The sequence below is a fragment of the Leptonychotes weddellii genome, chromosome 1 (genome assembly GCF_054177405.1).
Source record: "Leptonychotes weddellii isolate Sample4059 chromosome 1, ASM5417740v2, whole genome shotgun sequence".
NCBI lineage: Eukaryota > Metazoa > Chordata > Mammalia > Carnivora > Phocidae > Leptonychotes > Leptonychotes weddellii.
Genome location: NC_138369.1, coordinates 185,986,084 through 186,008,555, shown reverse-complemented (window position 1 = coordinate 186,008,555; position 22,472 = coordinate 185,986,084). Strand labels below are relative to the sequence as shown.

The window sequence follows — 22,472 nt, the reverse complement described above, 5'->3', positions numbered from 1 at the left end:
TGTGGCAGGGGTGTCGAGGGTGGAAGCAGACATTGTTAGGAGCCTGATAAAATACAGTTCAAATTGCATCGGAAATGCCTGCTGCCTGCCCCAGGGCCAGTCCCTTGTTAGTCCAAGGCTGCACTTAGGACTGGTATTTAATGAGGGCCCGTTGGCAAGCTCTATCACCTGCCAAATGTTGAAATACCTCCACATCAGTGCTCTCAAGCCCAAGCCCCAACTCCAACCCCTGCTCCCCAGTGCCCTATCTCTGCCCTGGGGACCTCCTGCCCCTGCACAATCCACCAGAACAAGACCTTCTTGCTCTCCTTAAACACTCAGCAGGTCCTCCTTTGGCCGGCTTTGTTCTTGTTTTAGTTCTGTCCGCACTGCCCGGCCCTTCTCCCTCACCTCCATCCGTCCTTTGCCTGGCTCCTCGGGGTTCCACTCAAATGGCCCCTTCTCTGGCCCCTCTAAATTTGTGACCCCTAGCCTCCCATACACACCACCTCATCCCTTTCCTGGCTCTATTTTTCTCTGGTCTACCATATATATTTACTATCATAGTTAATGCCAGTCTCCCCTATTGGAACGTTGAAGACTTGACGACAGGCCTCTCTGTTCCCTGTAGTATCTTCTGCGCTCAATGCCTGCACATGCGAGACATTCAATGAGGGTTTGGTGAATGACCGCATGAACCAACGAATAGTGGATGTGCTGTGGTTCAGCAGCTCATCAGTGACCACGGCCGTGGGGCTTACTCCCAGAAGGCACAGCTCGGATGCCCTGAAACTCCTTGGGAGAAGGTGGACAGGCAGACAAGGTCCTTGTCCTCCAGGAGAGGTCCCTAGTGGGACAAGGAAGGGGGAAGGGAGGAGATGTAGGCTCAGCAGTCTCACAAAGGCCCAGGACACAGGGCTTGATGGCCATGTCTCCCACAGGGAAGGCTTGCAGCAAGGGCTGTGCCCCGGCTTTCAAAGGTCTTGGCCAGTTTAGAGGTTGTGGTAGTTTTTTTTTTTTAAGATTTTATTTATTTATTTGAGAGAGAGAGAATGAGAGAGAGCACATGAGAGGGGGGAGGGTCAGAGGGAGAAGCAGACTCCCCGCCGAGCAGGGAGCCCGATGCGGGACTCGATCCCGGGACTCCAGGATCATGACCTGAGCCGAAGGCAGTCGCTTAACCAACTGAGCCACCCAGGCGCCCGAGGTTGTGGTAGTTTTGAAACTGGAAGCAAAAGCAGTGTGGCCTCCGATGAGGCCCCAGTCAAAGCTGGAGCTCTGTTGGTGCTGCGGCAGCAGCCAGCATCTGGCTGCACAATGTCCAGCTGTTCAGTTGCTTTCTTTTTTCGGAGGCTGTTGGCTCACCCCGCTGGAATGGGGTGGCACTTCGGGACATGAAGCTTGGAGCTGGTGGCAGGTTTCTTGGAACTGGGAGCAGGGAGATCTAAATTAGGACCTTTATATCACACCAAATAAATAGAAGCTGAAGTAGAGGGCTGAAGGAATTAGGCAAAATGCCTTTATACATAACTTCTTGAAAAATGGAGGGGGGAAAAGTTAGAAAACAGAACGGTGTTTATTCACTCAAGTCCCAAGGTATTTGCCGAAAACAATGACACCTCTGTCTGCCACGAACGCACATGTTAGAAAGAGCCAGGCTTTCTCTTTGAAGCGTCCTGCCACAGAAGCCTGGGTAATAAACGCCGAGCGCTTTGTTGTCCAGGCTCTGGTGGAAGATTGAGGGCTGGCCCAATTTCAAGCCGCCTCCTGCCTCCAGGGAGGTAAGAGGAGCCGCCCGCGGCCGGGGGTCGTCCGCATGGTTGTTTCTCGTCTGGCACCCCTGAAGCCCACCTGCTGTGGATTTACCGGTAAGCTCCTGGGGTGGGGCCTTGTTTCTCTCTGCAGAGGGGGGCCCGCCGCAGGGCCAGGTGTGACGGGGAACAGTGGCCCTGGGAGGCGCTGAGAAGGGTAAGAGGCGACTCCACCACACACAGTGGCCCGTCTCTGGGCCCGCGTGCCCCAGGCACTGTGGCGAGCAGTCTTCTTCCCAGGACAGCAGTGGAAGGGGAGGAGCCCAGGACGGGGCCCAGGACGGGCAGACAGAAGGCACCTTGGCAGTGAGAATGAGGACCTCACCAAACAGCGCAGCAGCAAGGAACTCGCTCAGCAGAAATCATCTCAAAGGGCTTATGTATTGAAGTCCCCTAATCACCGTGTCAAATGCGAACTGAGAAAGGCATAAAGGACACCTTCAGCGCCAGTAGACCAACTGTTTCTCCTACAGACAAAACTCCCGCCCCCCACCCCCAGCTTCTCCAGGGGTGGAGGGCAGTAGGAAGCCCCGATACGGAGCATTTGCCAATTTCTACGGTGTAAATACTCCCAGCATTGAACAGAGTTGGGAAGAGATGCATAGAATCCCACTACACAGTATTTCCACCATACAGATTCTACATACATCAGTAACCCCAAAAGCATAAACTATAGCAATCCTTTGCTTTTTATATAACTGGTAAGTTCACACATTCAATCTTCAATAGTTGTGCAGAACAGCCAGCTCACAAAATCCCTGAAAACTAACGATGGGCTCTTGCTACCTGGGCCGGCGGAAACCAAAGCCAGCGTCCCAGACCTCCCCCCAGGCCAAGGAAGATGGCAAAGCCGGTCCTTGCAGAGAGGATGGTCTTGCTTGCCGGTACCAGGCAACTCCAAGACAATTTGCACTACCTTCCCAGCAAGGTGTGCTCTTGGCTTTTTTTCTCTCAATTCAGCAGCGGTTACAAGTTTGGCATCAGGCTCATATTCTCTATGACCTTCCTGAAGAACCGCTGGCTGGCTGTGGTCATAGCTGGGAGGTGGCGGGAGCCAGCAACCCAAGCAGGGAGCACCTGTTCTGGGGGGAGGGGGTGTAGGTCAGCCCCAGGCCTCTGGTGGGAATTTAGTCTGTCGTGGGGGCCATGTGCACAGGTGTGTGATGAGCCTTTCTAGGAGCTCTGCCCAGAGACCATAGCAATCACTCTGCCTCCTGGGTTCAGGTTTATTATTTCGTTGTTGCTTTTCTCGTGCTCTTGTTTAGTTCTATTGAAAATAACTACAGAAAAGTGCACACATTTTTAAATATACCACTGCATGAATTTTCCAAATGATCTATTCGGGGAAGCGTCACTCAGCTGAAGAGACCCATTTCCAGAGGTGGACACCCTCGTGCCCCTTCCCCGTCAGCAGCCTCGCCTCAGAGGTAACCGTGACTCTGACCTCTCCTGCTTTGCTTTCTTGTTCTTGAAATTCACATATATGGAATTCTATTCTGGCTGCTTTTGCTCAGTATTCTGTTTGTGCAGGTCAGTGTTGTTGTGTTTAGTGATAGTTCCTTCCTTTCGTTTCTGAGATGTAATCCATCACATACATGTACCGCAATTTGTCCATTTGGGGTTGTTTCTTGTTTGAGGCTATTAGGAACAAAGCTCATATAAAATTACTTGTACTATTGCATGCATTTCTGTTAAATGTATGTGAGGGAGTGGGATTGTGTCAAAGGGTACCAGAGCGTTAGCTTTAGTAAATACTGTTATCGTGGGCGCACCAGTTTACACTCCCAACTGCGGTGTACGAGAGTTCCAGTCACTCCTCATCTTCACTAACACTTGGTCGTGTCAGTCCTCTTTATTTTACCCATCCTGCAGGTATCTAGCAGTATCTCATTCTGGTTTTTACATTTCCCTGATGATGGGTATTGAATAAATTTGGCTATTAAAATGCTTATTAACTATCTGGATATTTGTGAAGTGGCCATATTATTTGCTCATTTCTAAATATATTGTCTTTTTATTGATATGCAACACTTACATGTTCTGGGTCCTTTGTTGGATTTCTTTTTCCACTTCCTGGCTTGATTTCTCTCTCAAGGGTAATCTGATAATGAGTTAATTGTAATGACATTCAATTTCTCTTATTTCTACCCTTATGGAGTTTTTTGTGTCCTAATAAATCTTTGCCTATTCCAAGGCCAGTAAGATTGTCTGTTTTCTTCAGAAGCTTTATTATTTTACTTTCCATACTTAGGACCATGATCCATTTGGAGTTCATGTTTACGTATGGTGTGAGGTCAAGGTTCACTTTTTTCCATATGTACATCCAAAATTACTTTTTCTGATTATTGATGGTTGTCTCATTAGGATTTTGCAGTTCCCAAGTGTTAATTCTTGCATTTTTGCTAAATATTTTCTTTTTTTTCCCCTTTTCTTTCACTTTTTAGAGAGTGTGCACACGTGTGTGAGCAGGGGGAGGGGCCGTCAAAGGGAGAGGGAGAATCTTAAGCTGTCTCCATGCCCAGTGTGGAGCCTGCTGGGGGCTCGATCTCATGACCCTGAGATCATGACCTGAGCTGAAATCAAGAGTCAGACACTTAGGGCGCCTGGGTGGCTCAGATGGTTAAGCGTCTGCCTTCGGCTCAGGTCATGGTCCCGGAGTCCTGGGATCGAGTCCCGCATCGGGCTCCCCGCTCTGCGGGGAGTCTGCTTCTCCCTCTGCCTCTCTCTCTCTCTCTCTCATGAATAAATAAATAAAATCTTTAAAAAAAAAAAAAGTCACTTAACTGACTGAGCCCCTAGGTGCCCCCCTTTTCTTTCACTCTTGAAGGGGAAATAGGGAGAGACAGTATCACCTGGAGGCAATGAGAAAGTGAATGAGCACAGTTCTCACCCCAAACCAGGAAGTCAGGATCACACACCATCTCTACTAGAATTAACCTTGCTTGGACCCCTCCCATGCTCCAGTACAAATACCCCAAGTGAGCCAACCATAGAGCTCTGGTCCTCAACCTCAACGGACCAGAAAGGCTGCCTCAAGACTGCTCATCCAGGTAATCTGTGGTGAAACCCAGAGGTTAAATTATCCTTTGCTGTATCATCATGATGTCCACAGTCATATTAGGGAGATTTCAGGAACAAAGCTGTATTTTTCAAATGACTTTGAGGTGAATTGATTTCTTCTGTTCACTTGATGACATTCCACAGTCTGGGCTACATTGAGGAATTCTACTTCCTAATCTAACAAAGCCCTTCTTATATAGGACCAGCAAACTCTCCCTGTGCAATTTCCAGGCCCTAATCTTTTTTTTTAAAGATTTTATTTATTTGAAAGAGAGAGAACACAAGCCGGGGGGCGGGAGAGAAAGGGGCAGAGGGAGAGGGAGAAGCAGGGAGCCTGACATGGGGCTTGATCCCAGAACCCTGGGACGATGACCTGAGCCGAAGGCAGACACTTAACTGAATGAGCCACCCAGATGCCCCTCCAGGCCCCAATCTTAGGAACAGTTACTAGCTTCCTTTTATCAAGGATTTATGTTAGGCACTATGCTAAATACTTTATGAGATTATTAATATTACTATTAATCTATATACCTACTTCTTCAGAACCTTTCTTACCATCAGGAATCACACCATATATTGTCTATTCAGCTGGAAAACAAATTTCAGCGTCCTGGTTTCTTGTTCACTGCTGTATCAAAACATCTAGCCCAGGGGCGCCTGGGTGGCTCAGATGGTTAAGCGTCTGCCTTCGGCTCAGGTCATGATCCCAGGGTCCTGGGATCGAGCCCCACGTCTGGCTCCTGGCTCGGTGGGGAGCCTGCTTCTCCCTCTCCTCTGCCTCTCCCCCTGCTCATGCTGTGTCTCAGATGAATAAAATCTTTAAAAAAAAGTCTAGCCCAGTGCCTAGCACATAGTATGTGCTCAATCCACATTCATTTTCACCGGTTTCCAGGCCTTGCCCATCCCTTCCTTCCCAGGAAAGCACTTAAGGTATATGGCCACATGAAGGCAGACAGCCCCTCTCAGATCCTTGGCAGAGTGAAGAGGAGAAAATAAAAAAGGGATTAGACATGGCTGATGATCAACTGTTTTTACAATTGTTCTTTTAATATAGTTTGATTAAAGTTTAGAACACCTAAATGTACTTCCTGTTTCTTTCACGAAGGACCATACTGGAGATGTTTTTGGTCCTCGTTCTGACAGACTTTACTGTCTGCTTCTTATCAGTCTCATCACTACGTACCTCTTGTGGCAGGAGGACTTCCCACCTTTGCTACCGTCTCTTCTGCCAGCGTCTTTTAATCTGTGTCTTCAGCGAGGGTCAACGGACTTACAGTTTCATTGCTTCAGCGCCGTGGTGTCAGCCCTGCCCACATGCCTCCACTATACAGTCTTAGGAATTACCTTAAAAATGTATTAACCTTGTGCGTTGCTAGGGCACGATTTCAATTTTCTATTCAATTTCCCATTATTTTAGCATAGATTAAGCTGCTCTGCAGAGAAAACAATTTAAACTCTTAGGAATAGTCATTGTTTTAAGTTATATGTTATTTTGAATTAAATGCTATCAGATTAAAAACACAGACTGATAATACTCGCTTTCTTCTATCATCTCTTAGTGCTCACCAGAAGATTCTCCAAAAGAGAAACCCTACTGCTTGGCCTCAGTTGTCCATGAATCCACAAGTGCCTCAAAGGAAAATGGATACTGAGGAATGTAATTTGATTACCTTCAACATTCTTATATGTGTTCACATAAAATATCTTACATTAGCTAGAACAGTAAACTATCATCTGTGTATAAACTTTCTATTCACAAATTAAATAGCCAATCACGTGAACTTGAGTTTAGCAACCTTTATTTAGGCACAGAGGCATGTTTTGATCCAGGCTCTAAAATTTTCTAAGATCCTTGGTTACACTCTTTGGATGTATCATGGCTCTTCTTTTCCAAATGAAGATAATGTATGTGTCCTGAATTTTCTAGTAGAATCCTTTTTAAAAAATACTTGAGAAAAATGGACAAGCATGACAGTAAACTGGTATTATTTTAGAACGCTCTTTATTTTGAAACTTACACCGGACATGTATAAGGCATGTTCACAATATTTGTTTGATGTACAAAACACATTTTCTCACTCTCCAGTTGCTCTTCTTTTCCTTTATACCTGCTGCTACAAACTGGTCCCTACATATCTTCCTATCTACAGTTCTCAGTTATTGTGAACATGTAGACAGTGTTTCAGGGACCTGCAAGGAGAATCTGCCTCAAAATACAGAGTGAGCATCTATGGACTAAGTCACTAAGACATAAAAACTCACAAGGAACCAAGGCTGAGGAAGATGACCAAATTAGCTCACGAACTTGGGACTGTGAGCTTCCAGGGGAACAAAGAACACAAAGAAAAACATTTTTTTGATGTCTGAGAGAAATGGAATGTGTCCAGAATTCATGTTTCTATATTTACGACTGTCTACAAGTCACTAAAGAGATCTAATATTTTAACAGATTCTAATGCAGTTAAAGTTTTGTTCTCACACCACAGTACAAGAGTGCATGCATTACTTCACACAGATGTCAAACATGGAACAAGTGAAACAGGGGCACCTCAGGATTGTCTAATTACACAAGTGCCTCTTTCTTTGGTGGGATAAGGGAGGGAAATGACGGTGACTGTTTCCCTATGGCACCTACTATGTGTTAGACAGAGATACCCAAACATTTGTCATCTGACTCATGAAGAAGGACAAATGGGGCTAGTAAGAGTAAGATATTCAAAGAACAAGTTCCAAATGTAGCATGGGGGTGATGAATATTTAGCCTCAATTTTCAGGGCAAAAAAAAGTCTTGGCTGATACTAATAAGAAAGTATTTGTAATTGATTTTCAAAAATCAGATTATATCTTTTAGGTGATGAAAAATAAGCTCTTTTATAAACAGCCATTTATTCTACTGGGGGGAATAAAACAATGAAATGAAAAAGCAAAATCACATGGTGTTTCATGAAAAGGAGATTTAAATCTTTTGGTTTAAATCAGCCAGTATGTTACCATTTACTACAGATTATTAAAATGTGTTTGCTTAAGCCCATTTAAATGCAGAATCTTTGAGGAAAAATGTAGGCATGTTATAAGGAATATTGACTTGTAAAAATTTTAACCTGGGGCACTTTAATAGGTCAGAATACTTTAAATTCAAGTACTGCTTTGAGGTGCTCGTAACACTTCCCAAAAGAAGCCTTCCATCTCAGAGAGCACCTCTGTAAGAAGCCCCAACAATTTAGGAATGTGGCTACACATAATTTTATTAGCCACTATTTGCTATTATCGAAGTGTTTAATAAGAGCAGGGAAATTACTATCAACTGTATTAAAGATTTCCATTTATTAGCACTGTGACACACAGTGCAAAGAATCTCAAATGTTTGCTTTTTATACCAGAAGTAATATACTGTTACTCTTCCAATTCAACAAACCAGTAAATTACTCTTCAGTGAACTGTGACTACCTAGAAAAGCAGGCTGACCTCTTGCAGAAGGTGCCGGCTGTTCTTCTTACAGGAGATCCTGATCAAGGCAGGCTGGGCAAGTGCTCTGCCCTTTCAGCCACTGCTTAAAGCACTGAAAATGAGAAAATGAAATCAGTGTCTTCAGGAACATGTGGGGCCTTAGCTCTCCTGTGCTGCTCCTCAACAGACATGGTTAAGTTCACCTCCAAGTCTGGTGGCGCCCGGAGCTGCCCAACACTCAGGAACACTGAAGCCTACTCAAGCGAGGAGTGTGCCCCAAGCCCTAGGAACAAATCATTTGCCTCAGAATCTGACCCATGGACTCTGGGCCTCTGACCTAATCTCAGGGGGATGGCCTTGCCCCTCCACTTTCCCTACACTCCGGCTTCATTCTTGGCATTTCATTCCAGGGATCGGCATTTTCTTGGTCCTGGGACTCACCCAATTTTTAACTGATCCTCTCTCTGCCTGGTCTTGATTCTTGTACATCCCACCAGCCTCCACACCACAGCCTTGACTGGAACCTGTCTACCATCGTGGTCCCAAGTTGCTTGTGGCTGCCTGTTGCTGCTAAGAGCTGCGTGTGTGTGTTAAGTCTGAGAGCCCAGGCACAACACCCTATACCTGCAGGAGACAGGCCATGCAAGAGACTGCAAGCTGTCTTGACTCCTCCTACTAAGTGTATTGTATCTATCCCTTTTTCCAGGGGATTAATAAACTGACATGGCAGAGACCTGATCTATTCTAACCAGAAGGAGGGATACAGAATGAATGCCCACAGCACCCAAAATATTTACCCAAAGATCTTGGAAGGGTACAAGCCAGAATCTCCCAGGATCAGGCACAATGGGCCCAGTTAGGTTTAGCTTTTCTCCTCTAAAGTGTTAAACTTACTTCATATACTGCACTAAATTGACAAAATGCTGCACTGTGCATCTATTCAGCCATGTGTGTAAGAAATTACCTTTTAAGAAACAAATACTGTTTTGAATTTCAGCACCAACATATTTGAGGGAGCCGACTAGGACTGTTCTCCTCCACCCATGATGTGATGGGTGGAAAGGACAGTGCGCAAAACTGCACACCCTAGACCCCAGGAGGCCTCTCCCCCTTTCCACAGCAGCAATCTTTGGAAAGGGAGACAACGAACACCGGCACAAGGAGGCTTATACAGAAAATGCTCTGAAAACTCAAGTACTGACACCTATGAAAAAAAGTCCCTTTTTGGGGCACCTGGGTGGCTCAGTCGTTAAGTGTCTGCCTTCGGCTCGGGTCACGATCCCAGGGTCCTGGGATTGAGCCCCGCATCGGGCTCCTTGCTCAGCGGGGCGTCTGCTTCTCCCTCTCTCTGCCGCTACCCCCACCTGTGCTCTCTCTCTCTGACAAATAAATAAATAAATAAAATCTATAAAAAAGGGGGGCGCCTGGGTGGCTCAGTTGTTAAGTGTCTGCCTTCTGCTCAGGTCATGATCTCAGGGTCCTGGGCTCGAGCCCCGCATCAGGCTCCCTGCTCCGCAGGAAGCCTGCTTCTCCCTCTCCCGCTCCCCCTGTTTGTGTTCCCTCTCTCGCTGTGCCTCTCTCTGTCAAATAAATAAGATCTTAAAAGAAAAGGCCCCTTTTTATTTTCAAAATACTTAATAGTCAAAATTCATGATATGAGGATGGCTGAAGAGAATTCTTACCCCTTTGTGAAACCTGTGCCCACATTTTAGCACACGCACATTTTTGGATTTGAATACCTCACGGCATAGTTCACAGGAAGCTGCACCGGATGCCTGTGGAAACAAACGTATCCCCGTAATGAAGAATAGCTAAATTCCTTTTTACTACACAAGCTCTTCCTACAAGTGGCCTTTATACACTTTCGTCATTAAGGTGGCAAATTACTCCCAATTATAGCTAAGCAGGCTGAGGGAACGACTTAGTTTTTAACAGCATTTCTTAAGAAAAATTACAAACATACAAAATAAAAAAATATACCTTTAAAGTTCCAATTTTCTCACAGAAAAAAATGTTTTATATGGCTAATAAGTTCCCAGGAAATTATTACAAATTTCTAATTATCCCACCCCACACCCAAACCACGGTATGAATATTATAAATTAATCATTCATCTATTTATCTAACAGTTGGGGACAGAAACATAAATTATGACACATCCACACTATGGACTATTACGGGGTTAACTGAAATCATGATGGAAGTCCACAATCCCTGACACACAAAGCTGGTGACGACAATCCTCTGAATAAAAAGGTTACAAAGGTTACAGGTTACAAAACAGTATATATCATATAGCCACATAATTGATTTTTTTGAAATAAAGATAACGGGTGTAGAGAGAGATACCTTGTAAAGAGCCTGGAAAGATATAGAATGTGAACAGCAGTTACTTTCAGTTAAGAGATTTAACTTTTTTCTTTGCTATTTTCTAAAGTTTCTATGAATGTGGATTACGTGTGCAAATCAAAACAAAACAAACTGATGGCTCATTCAGCAAACATCCGTGGTCAGGGATTGTGCGGGGCGCGAGGGCACAGAGCTGAATGGGAGAGTTTCTGGCTCGAGCAGCACACAGTCTGGTGAGCACAGACAGCATTTTCTGTGAAAGCAGAGTTGGAGTGCCACCCAGGACACCATGCACAAGCTCCCCCCACAAATCACAGCACCTACCCACGCTGCACCATTATTTTCCACTCCTCCTCCCCTCCAAACTCTGAGCACCCTGAAGGCAAGGAAGGAGCCCTGTTCATCTATATCCTTAGCAAATGGCAAAGAACCTGGCCCCAGAATGATTCTCCATAAACTGTCAGGCGAGTGAATGAGAGCAGCCCTGGCCATGGGATTAAGGTCAGGGATGCAGATGGGGACAGTGCCTAAAGGCTCTGAAGACCCTGAACTGCTGAATGGGGTTTTCTTTTTCTCCCCTAGCATTGATGGGGTAGATATAGTAGAATGAGGGGCTCTAGCTCCACTCTGTGGCCCGATGGGAGGGTCAGGGAGCAATGGAAGTGTCAGTCCCAGGGAAGGGCAGATTAAGACCTCTGTAAAGCTCAGAGCTAGGTTTGGCTTGAAAAACCCAGTTAACTTGATTTATTTTTATTAGCATGAAAAGATGGGCACATACATTTCTAAGTGAAAAAAAAAGACACAAAAAGTATTTATAGTTTTGACTAAATTCATATATACACACACATACAAAAGAGGTTAGAAAAACACATACCAATATCATAATACTGGTTACCTTAGGGGGTGGGTTTTGGGGTTCTTTAAAGGCTTTTTATTTGTATTTCCTACCATGAACACATACTGCTTTTGTAATTTGAAAAGATAAAGCAAACTACTTTTAATTTTTAAAAAAACTACCTATAATTATCAAACTAAGTCCCAGTTTGAATACATATTTTTCTTGTAAGTCAGCTTTTACAACTTTATCATCATCAACAACAACCATGAAGCAGAAAGTAATCTCTCCCCTGAAGGTGACTGCATTCTATGTGTGTGTTGGGGGGGGGGGGTGGTGGCAGGTGTCGGTGAGGATGCTCTGAGAATTCAGCCTGGTTGGAGGACCACCCAGCACCTGGCCAGTCAGCAGCCTGGGGAGAGGGAGGCACTCCAGCCAGGTCTTGCAGGAAAGCTCTGCGTGCTCATAAGCTCTCTCATTGGAGTTAGATGCTCTGGGAAATGAGTATATATGGTTTGGAAAATAGCCAAAGAACAGTGGAAAATGAAAATATACAGGAGGAATACAAACATTAAGTTCACACAAAGATTCACTGCGTAGTTCAAGTCAGCAAACAAGTACTCTGTGCAATCATGCATCGCTGACTCCACTATGGGGCCAGAAACTCTTCTAATTTTCATTTCATCTAAACTCTGATACCGGGGTGCCTGGGTGGCTCAGTCGGTTAAGCATCTGCCTTTGGCTCAGGTCATGATCGAGTCCTGCACCGGACTCCCTGCTAAGCAGGGAGTCTGCTTCTCCCCCTCACTCTGCTCCTCCCCCAGCCTTGTGCTTGCTCGCTCTCTCTCTCAAATAAATAAATAAAACCTTTAAAAAAATAAACTCTGATATCACAGTTGGACAAAAGGGAAGAACATGCTTTATACCAGAACTCAATCCCACAGCCCTGAATGGCCTCTTTCAACCACGTTTGGTTCCTACTACACAGTCCCTAGCATCGGCTGGCTCCATGTGGTGAGGATTAGGGAATTACATGCTACACACCCAGATCAAATGAGGAATGCTGGCAAGCTGCATGAATCATCTGTGCCTCGGTTTCTTCATTATAAAATAAAGACAATTACAGTACCTTATCAATTGAGATCATAGATACCACAGTATTTTATAAAAAGATCTATGTAAACGTAACATTCTTATTGTCCAAAAGAACAAAAAACATTTTAAATCCGTTTATCAAATTAAGGCAAGTTTAGCCCATAAGATCAAGTGTCCAGTGTCCCCCCAACCCCCTCCAGGCACTCAAGGGGAGGGAGAGGGGAAGCAACCAGACTTGCGTGAATACAGAGCTTGACCCTGGTCATTCTATTCTAGCACTTCATCCAGACAACAGCCTGAACAAGCAGATATGATATTAGCTCACAGTGTTACTAAGTGACAGAACCAAGTCTGGGATTCCAAAGCCCATGGTGGCATGGAATAAAATGATTCAAAAATCATTTTCCCCAACTATTCAAATTATCACACTTTCTATAAAAAATTAACTTGTATTTGACTGCCAGTAGGCCCAGTTCCCAAAATGTGGCCAGAGCTCTCCTGGTCTCTCTAGTGCAGGGGCTTCTCCCAACAGGGACCCATAGGTACCCACAAAAGCAGAGATGTTCTAATGGAACACTTAAGTACATCTAAATTTGGTCTCTAATATTCTTTAAAAATTTATTTATTTGAGAAAGAGAGTGTGCACACGAGTAAGGGAGGAGGAGAGGGAGAGAGAGAATCTCAAGCAGACTCCCTGCTGAGAGCAGAGCCTGTCAAGGGGCTTGATGTCACCACCCTGAGATCATGACCTGAGCCGAAATCAAGAGTCCATGCTTAAGTGACTAAGCCACCCAAGCACCTCTAATTTTTTTTTTTAAAGTAGGCTCCATGCCCAACATGGGGCTCAAACTCACAACCCCAAGATCAAGAGTTGCACACTCTACCAACTGAGCCAGCCAGGGGCCCCTGGTTTCTAATTTTAAGATCAAACAAATTAGGTCTAGAAATGAAAAGAATGGGGCTAAATCATGGATTAACTATTTTGTCTCCTTCTTGTTCTTCATTAAAAAAACAAAACTGAGGGGCGCCTGGGTGGCTCAGTCGTTAAGCGTCTGCCTTCGGCTCAGGTCATGATCCCAGGGTCCTGGGATCGAGCCCCGCCATCGGGCTCCCTGCTTGGCGGGAAGCCTGCTTCTCCCTCTCCCACTCCCCCTGCTTGTGTTCCCTCTCTCGCTGTCTCTCTCTGTCAAATAAATAAATAAAATCTTTAAAAACAAAACAAAAAAACAAAACTGACTCCATTGTCACACATATAACACTCACAGGGATATCTTCTGTCTTCTGTCCCTTGGTTTTGGGCGATGGCCCAGCAATTATGGAGGGTGGGCCCTGGGAGGCCCTGGTCACAGAAACAGCAGAGCTGGGCTCAGACAACTTCTTGTCTTTTCCTGAATTTGAATTTGGCTAGAGAGATAATGTGGGCAGGGAGAGAAGCAAGTTTAGTAACCCAAATCTTCTGTCTTTACTGAAGTGCTCTCCATATTTTGGTTGGATACATTTTTTTTTTTTTGCTTTTTATAATTCTTATATTTTATAAATAAAGTGGACCATATTATTGTATTATTGTATCCGGATGAAACACTGACCTTTTTCTTTTTCTGTTCATCTAGAATGTGTTCTGTCACTCTTTGGACAATTTCATCAATACTCAATCCTGAGAGCGAGTTCTTATTCTTGTTTCGCACTTTTTTAATAAAACCAGCAAGCTCGGTGCTAAAAAGAGGAAGTGGAGATAAATGACAAGAGAAAGTCAAAGTTTTCTACTGTGGAGAAATATTATGTGCTAATATTAACCCAACAGCTATAAGAAACAAACCCAATACATACAAACAAAACTAAACAATAGCAACTGTAGATAAAGGCAAGAGAATCACTCTTTCCAAGTAGTTATGAAAATTCCAATACTATTTCTAAATATTTATTTTACTAGAATTTCAAAGTAACAGAACAGTTTACCTGCTAGATCCATTTGGGATATCCGTATCTACTTTGAAACCAGATTTCGTATAGGCTGGATGTACTGCAGCTTTATGCTAAATCACTGATTGATCAGATAACATTGGTTCTGACTTGAAATCAGTAAAACCTCTTTTTACCTAAGGGGAAACTAGATTTGTTGACTGCCTCCCTTAAAAAAACCCTGACAACAAGGTTTTCAAAGCCTGAATGTTTCACAAGTACCAGTGGATGGAATTAAACCATTAATCAACAGGAACTTGATATATGAAGCACTAACACCTCAAATGTTTTCATTTTCAGAAAAGTAGGATGCATTTCTATTCAGTTGTTTAAACTCTCCCAAATTTAGTCAGGATTGCAAACCATTTTATTTGTAAGGTACTTTTGGTAATTATAATGAGCATTTTTACAATTGGCATGGGAACTGCTACTGAGGGAACTTACAAGTTTCTCAAACTTAGGCTAACTACGCCCACGGACATACACTTATTCTCAATGAAGCAGTCCTCCACAACAGATGCAAAACATTAATTCTGGCCAATCATAATTTAACCACTACTTTGTTTCAAAAGTGTAATTTCAAAACTTATAGTATCATATCAAAGACAGAAATAACATGGGACAGAGTACAGAGGGTCATTCTGGGATGTGGTTTCCTCTCTTCCTAGCTGTATCCCTGAGGAATGCCTTCACCGCTTCTCTCCTTGGCTGAGACAGGGAGCACCTCTGATCCCTCATACCAACCTGCAGATCGAGGTCAGAGGCTGCCATGCAAATGCTCGCCGGCTTAGATAAAGCAGCGCTCCCCACCCTCACAGGACCCTCTGTAACACACCCACAGTCCTGACTCACTATCAAATCACACCTGGTCATTCCAACTTCACACCTCTAACAAATCAGAGGTGCTATTTAGCAAGGTGTAAGTTCTTGCCACCTTTCTTGCTAGCTGGTATTTCTTCCCCCAAATGATACGAAACTAGTGTTTTGCAGTTTTGTTTTTCATTTAGGGATTGCATACTAGGACTGGAGCATGTTACTGATCTCATCAATATCTCAGCAAATTGCCCTGGGTTCTGATGAGTGTAGAGTAACCAGGAGTCAGTGTTTTCAATCTAGAAACACACATCAAAAAGTTGGTTTGAAAATGCTCACCTCTATGTTTACAAAAAAAGAAAAAAAGGTAGCACCTGTCTTTTCTGAGTAAAACAACTATGGAGTGGTTTCCACTTCAGCCCCTAACTGGCCATAATGTTATCTGATCAGGAAACCTCAGTTCAATAAAGTATTTAACAGAGTCACAGACATTTTATATCCCTACCTGTTGTAACATGGGAATACCACTGACAGGTGCTCGATAATACTATTAAACGGCTTTTTTGGAGACTGGCTTGAGCGGGTAGCACGTCCTGGAAGAATAGGTGGTTTCTGATCAGCCACAAGGCTTTGTTTTGGCGGAGTTTCCTGGCCCGTGATCTTACACTCTGGCAGCTGGGTGACTTCAGGCTGACAGGAGAGCGATCCTGTTAACGGTGGAGAGGAAGCCCCCACTGGGCCATCATTGGCAGAGACCAGACTTGAATTCTTAGCAACTGCTGTTTGGTTTCCAGTCCCATGACTTGTAGAAGTGGAGGTTCCATGATCTTCATGACCTGAAGACTCTGGAAGTACCATAGGAGGAATCTGGGAAGAATATACCATAGTCCTTGGATCACTAAGAGAAACATCTGTGGATAAAGACTGACGATTAAGCAGACTATAATAAAACCTGGGTGCTCAAGTGCACAGGAAACTTGAATACAATAAATTAAAGTTTTGTTTTTAAAAAACCGCTGATCACCTTCACTTTAAAATGAGCTCTACTGGGCTCCACACTGCTGGCCTCCCTCCCACCTCTCTGCAGCCCCTTCCCAGGCTCTCCCTGCAGTTCTTAATGCTTGTCTGTGCCTTAATGTGGACGCTCCTTAGGATGCTGTTGGGCGGGGGGGGTGGAGATTCACGTTCTTCCCCAGGACATTTCACATTCTTTCATGACTCAGTAACTGTGTGCTTGGTACTGATAATGCCCACTTTTTAAAAGATTCTAGTCTTCAATGTTCTCCTGAGATCCAAAACTGCAAATCCAAACTTCCTCTTAGGCAAATCCAAGGCCACTTAAACTCGTGTCTTCAAAATCAGGCTCGGCTCAGTCTCCGACCCTGCTCTTCCTTGGGACAGAAAACCAGATTTGTCTTGACTCCCCAAAATAAGCACACCGTGCCCCCCATCTCACAAGCAGTACAGTTATTTCCACTGTTCATCCTAAATACCTCTCAAATCTGCTCTCTCCCTCCAGCCCGACTCCCACTCTCTAATCCGGGACACAGCTGCTGACAGTGAGCCCCTCTCCCAGTTCTCCATACTGTGGGCCAGCTGATGGCATCTCCTTACTTGAAACCTATATTGGCTTCTTAGTGACCTCAGGAAAAGTCAAACTGCTGAACACACCTTACAGAATAAGTAAGGCTCCCTTGGTTCTGACCCCTGGGTATTTTTATGATTTTTCTCACCAAAGCCCCCCTCTATCTTACTGAACTTCTTTTATATCCATGAAAGAAGTATTCTCTGTTTTTCTAGCCTCCAAATATGCTGTTTCTTAAAGTTTTTTTTTTTATTTTTTTTATTTATTCATGAGAGACAGAGAGAGAGAGGCAGAGGGAGAAGCAGGCTCCCAAGGAGCAGAGAGAGCCCGATGCGGGACTCGATCCCAGGACCCTGGGATCATGACCTGAGCCGAAGGCAGATGCTTAACCATCTGAGCCACCCAGGCGCCCCAAATATGCTGTTTCTTGCATTTGAAATACTCTGACCCTCCAAATATCACACTGTCCACCCCTTCCTTCTCAAACACACACCCATGTCTTCCTTTTGCCTGGTAATTCCTATTCCAGATCTCTGACTCACTGAGACCTCCAACAGGGAATCTTCTGCTGAGGCCTAGACCTCTAGGTTAGGTTAACCCCTCCTAATATATGCTGCTATAGCATTTTATGCTCCTATGAAAAACCTTGGCACACTTTACTTATAATTATGGGCTTAATAACTCTCTTTTCCCAAACCCATACGCCCTTTGAGGGAATAGACCATATCTAATCTTGATCACCACTAAATACCCAATGAATGAATGGGGGAGAAATAACACACAAAGCTAATGGCCTTTAGGGATACTTATTACTTAAGTTCCTGGAACCCTAAGAGTTCCCAAGGCTTAGATATTAAAATTCTTTTGTGTATTTATAAAATTACATAAGCTACAACTAAAAATTAATAGCAAATATTCTACTGAGATCTCACATTTTTTTTCCCTTCCATGTCTACCATAAGAACTTAGAAACACACTCTCTCTCCAAAAGAAAAAAAAAGAGGGGGTGCCTGGGTGGCGCAGTCAGTTGAGCATCTGACTCTTGGTTTCAGCTCAGGTTGTGATCTCAGGGTTGTGAGAAAGAGCCCTGCCTCAGGCTCTGCATTCAGCATGGAGTCTGCTTGTGACTCTCCCTCTGTCCCTCCCCACCACACTCTCTCTCAAATACATAAATCTTAAAAAAAAATAAAGAACTTAGAAACATTATAAATGATAAGTGATCTTTAATTCTACATCAAACTCTGCTTCTTACTCAGTTCAATGGAGAGAAAAATGTGTTTCTATGGAGAGAAGAAAATGGATCCCAATAGAGTATTTTACTCAGTTCAAGGTGGCCAAACTTTTTAATTTTTTTTTTTAAAGATTTTATTTATTCATTTGAGACACAGATAGAGAGAGAGAGAGAGAGAGAGCATGAGCAGGGAGAGAGGCAGAGGGAGAAGGAGAAGCAGGCTCCCCACTGAGCCAGGAGCCCAATGTGGGGCTCGATCCCAGAACCCCGGGATCATAACCTGAACCGAAGGCAGATGCTTCACCATCCGAGCCACCCATGCGCCCCCTTTTTAATGTTTTAAAAACATTTTTTGGCAGGTGAAACCACAATAAGCTTGTATGCTTAGTATGCAAAGTACTGGCTAGAGAGAGACTTTCAAGATCAGGCTCCTGAGTGTAGTCACCTACGGTAAGGAGACTGAACGTACATGACAGAAGGGTTACAGGGTGGGGCACAAATGTGGGCAGCCTTGACTGGGCTTTTAGGGAGAGGCAGAAGGTGGAGAGTGAGGTTGGTGCTCCAGGCTGGGGAACATCCCAGATAAAGGTCTGGCAGTGGCAGGAAGGTGCAAATCAGGACCTAAGGAAAATAGGCTCCTTATAGCAGACTATTTCACAACCAGAAGTTTTTAATGTTGTGCCAAAATATTCTGAAACCTACCTCTAATCAACTCTTGAATAGAGCCCTTCTTTAAATTCTTACAGTCTGATCTCCTTTGGTCTGAATTCTTTTCAATTTGGTATCAGGTGAGCATCTGCTCTGTGTCCAAATAAGAAATATGTACCCCAGAATACAATAAAGTGATACTAGGTGGAGCCATATTTTAAAGTCCACAATATAGAACTAATCTTTTACTTTACTGTGCTGCATATTTTAAAACACAAAGCAATGTTTGGCAAACACTATTATTCAAAAGATTCAGCAAATACCTCCAACTAGCAATAAAATATGACAGATCAGACCAACAAAACCTTTGTATGTCTCAGATACAGCACTTTTTAGTCTGTATTTGATGAAAAAACAAATCTTAATTTTGGTCTTATGCCTGCAAGTATCTAGAAATAAGACTATATCTTAGGTGGTATTTGTAGAGAGAGCTGGTCTAAATCACAGGCAACTGATCCTCTTGGATTATTCGTTCACACGTAGAAAACACACACACCAGCATCCAGAAAAGAAAGCAATGTACCAGCCCTGTGTTTACTTCAGTCCCATCCTCAAGACACTGATGCAGAAAGACTCATCCAGTTATATAAGAATGTTTATTATTAAGCTTAAAGGGTTAACCAGTAGCACCAATAATGAAAACATTAAGGTAACTTATTAATCCATCTCATCCCCACTCCTAGAATACAAACAACAAAAATCTACTCTGGCCAAATAAGAAAGAAACTATGGTTTACTATTGTTTTCTTTTCTTCACACACACAAAAAGAAAAAAGAAAGAAAAAAAGAAGGTGTGACAGACTTACTGTGCTACAGATGGGAAATGAAAGCTCAGGAATCTGCACTTTAGGAAGTTCACTGAGCCGAGAGCCATTTTTAACTGCCTGTATTTGTTCTTCATACTGAGACTGTAGGTAGAAGGAAAAGTGTTAAGTTCTTCTAATAAATTCTCATAAAGAATCACAACTGTCAATTCTTACTATATATTTACAAATGGTCGACAGTCTTTCAGGAATATAACAGAGATGCAAAGTATCAGAACAATTATTTCTTTAAAAAAGTTCAAAATAAGACCTCATTAATAGGAATGCTCTACAGCCTTATCAAATATAACTTCTCTAATTTTCTCAATTACAGGCGGAGTATAAGACAGCTAATTAAGAAAACAGCATTATTTTCAGGAAAAACTCTTAATAATTACAACAAAAAATATATATTGCCTTTAACAGCTCAACAAAAAGTTTCAGTGACATTCATCTCTCCTGAGAACTATAATCATATCGGTTTTGATAGAATTACAAAATATTTTATGACTTACCTTTGCTTTCACGATTTCTTTTCTAACCTTAGAAAGAAACGATTCCCATGAATGTACATCCGACTCCATATCAGGGTAAGTTGCAGAATCACTGAAAAAGAAAAACATGGAACTGCTTAATGTCTACTTCAGATATGTTTTTAAAAGTTAAAAACACTACAGTGCAAATAAAAACAAACATGAGAAAGATATATATATATATTAAAGATTTTATTTATTTGACAGGGACAGAGTGAGAGAGAAAGAGCACAAGCAGGGGGAGTGGCAGGCAGAGGGAGAGGGAGAAGTAGGCTCCCGGCTGAGCAAGGAGTCCAACATGGGGCTCAATCCCAGGACCCCGGGATCACGAAATGAGCTGAAGGCTGATGCTTAACTAATTTAGCCACCCAGGGGCCCCAGAAAGATATATTTAACATGATCACACACACAAAACTATTTTTTTAAAAGATTTATTTATTTCAGAGAGTGCGCAAGAGTGCTCACGTGTTGGGGGAGGGGCAGAGGGAGAGAATCTTCAAGCAGACTCCCCACTGAGCGTGGAGCCCGACAGGGGACTCAATCTCACAACCCTGAGATCATGACCTGAGCAGAAATCAAGAGTCGGATGCTTAACAGACTGAGCCACCCAGGCGCCCCACACACAAAACTATTTTTAAAGAATTATGTATCTTACAGACTCACCAATAGAAACACTTTAGGAAATCTTAATTATTGATTAACCAAACTTCCCAAGCTGGTGGGCAGAGAGTAAATATTCTCCTAAATTTTAATTTCTTGTCCTAACTTTGAAGATTTGACCATTTTTCATTTAACATCTTTGTGTTTAACAACAAAGGCTGTTTTTACATTAAAAAAAATAAAAAGACAACATGGAACACTTAAACGTTCCAATAAAAAACCTCATCCTCGCCTTATGGTAAAATAAAGAGTGGGGCCTAACAGACTGTGATAAGTTTATACCTCAGCACCTTTACTGAAAGTGACAAACAAGCTTTCCACTCCTAACTGGGAAGATCAATAACATTATCAATCCGTGACTGTGTCAGTTCTCATTACATATCTTAAAGAAAAACCAGAACATTCCTTTTATGTCTTTTCTCTTTCGCTATCCTTTGGTGGAATGAAATTAGCACAGAATCCCTAAGAAAGAAGCTATGTGTACTATGAGGCTTAATGAGGAAGTCGACACTATCAGACGAAAGGTCTGAGAGCTCTGTTTCCCAGAGATGCCATAACGTGTGGCCCACGGCAAGATGAGACACCAGCCTTTCGGCACCACTGCTTCCACTTCAGCTGTACCAGTCTTGTAATTCGAATCAGCATATTAGTTTTCTCTCATTAGAAAGGTTTTCTCATGTGAAAAAAAACTAAATCTTGAAAAACCAAGAAATAAAAACTCCCTTAAAACCTTTTCCATGACCCCACAGAGGGTCAATACTGAGGGTTTGAAGTGTTAAAGCAAAAAGCATTGGGAAGGATGAAAACTGACTGTGGAATATGATAAAAAGACCAGATGAAAAGTAATACCTTGTGTGAAAATCCACACAGAAAATGCTGAGGCTAGACTGAAGAAGACCCTCTAAAATTCCCAGGTAAACCTTATTCCAAAAACGACGTCAAACAAAAACAAGAAAGATGATGGAGAGTTAAAAAAATTACCATAGGTGAATATCTTTTGAAGTGACATTCCATTCTTAGTCTACCACTAAGACTGTTAAGTGACTGTTCTTATATAGAAGGTAATTTTTAAAAAAGCTTGAAAATGTGATCTTCATTCCAGAAATTTATTGCATGGAAATGAATAATAATATGCATAAAAATTTAGCTACAAGGAAACTCACTGAAGTGCAGCTTCATTTGTATGCTGGAACACTATTCAACTTTGCAAAATTAGGTTAGAGAGATGTAATTATTGATATGAAAGGAAGTTTCCTATGTATTACTTAGTGGAAAAAAAACCCATAAATTTTCTTTTTTTCAAACACTGATTTATTCCAAAATACTAACTAGTTACACATCAATTTAGAATTATGGATAATCTTTACCATTTTTGGTAAAGGGAGACTTTACAGTTTTGTTTGTACGTTTCGATTTTTCTACCATTGAACATGTATCAACTGTACAACTATTAAAAATAAAATGGTCTTGGGGAACCTGGCTAGCTCAGTCAGTTAAGCGTGCAACTCTTGATTTCGGCTCAGGTCTTGATCTCAGGGTCGTGAGTTCAAGCTCCTTGTTGGGCTCATGCTAGGCATGGAGCCTACTTTAAAAAAAAAAAAAAA

General features: G+C 42.9%; 2 protein-coding genes across 2 annotated transcripts in view; one reads left to right on the top strand and one right to left on the bottom strand.

Moving 5' to 3' along the window:
- Positions 1-7,199, top strand: part of VPS26C (VPS26 endosomal protein sorting factor C) — an 82,184-nt gene extending 74,985 nt beyond the window's left edge. Inside the window, exon 8 of the mRNA XM_081799923.1 lies at positions 6,410-7,199. Coding sequence (XP_081656049.1) covers positions 6,410-6,468 — 59 coding nt within the window. The 3' untranslated portion in view covers positions 6,469-7,199. The remainder of the gene's footprint in view (positions 1-6,409) is intronic.
- Positions 6,836-22,472, bottom strand: part of TTC3 (tetratricopeptide repeat domain 3) — a 79,782-nt gene continuing 64,145 nt past the window's right edge. Inside the window, exons 29-35 of the mRNA XM_081799854.1 lie at positions 20,191-20,281; positions 19,679-19,780; positions 15,854-16,215; positions 14,163-14,289; positions 13,840-13,980; positions 9,980-10,072; positions 6,836-8,409 (exon numbers count right to left, since the gene is read on the bottom strand). Of these exons, the coding sequence (XP_081655980.1) occupies positions 8,344-8,409; positions 9,980-10,072; positions 13,840-13,980; positions 14,163-14,289; positions 15,854-16,215; positions 19,679-19,780; positions 20,191-20,281 (982 nt within the window). The 3' untranslated portion in view covers positions 6,836-8,343. The remainder of the gene's footprint in view (positions 8,410-9,979; positions 10,073-13,839; positions 13,981-14,162; positions 14,290-15,853; positions 16,216-19,678; positions 19,781-20,190; positions 20,282-22,472) is intronic.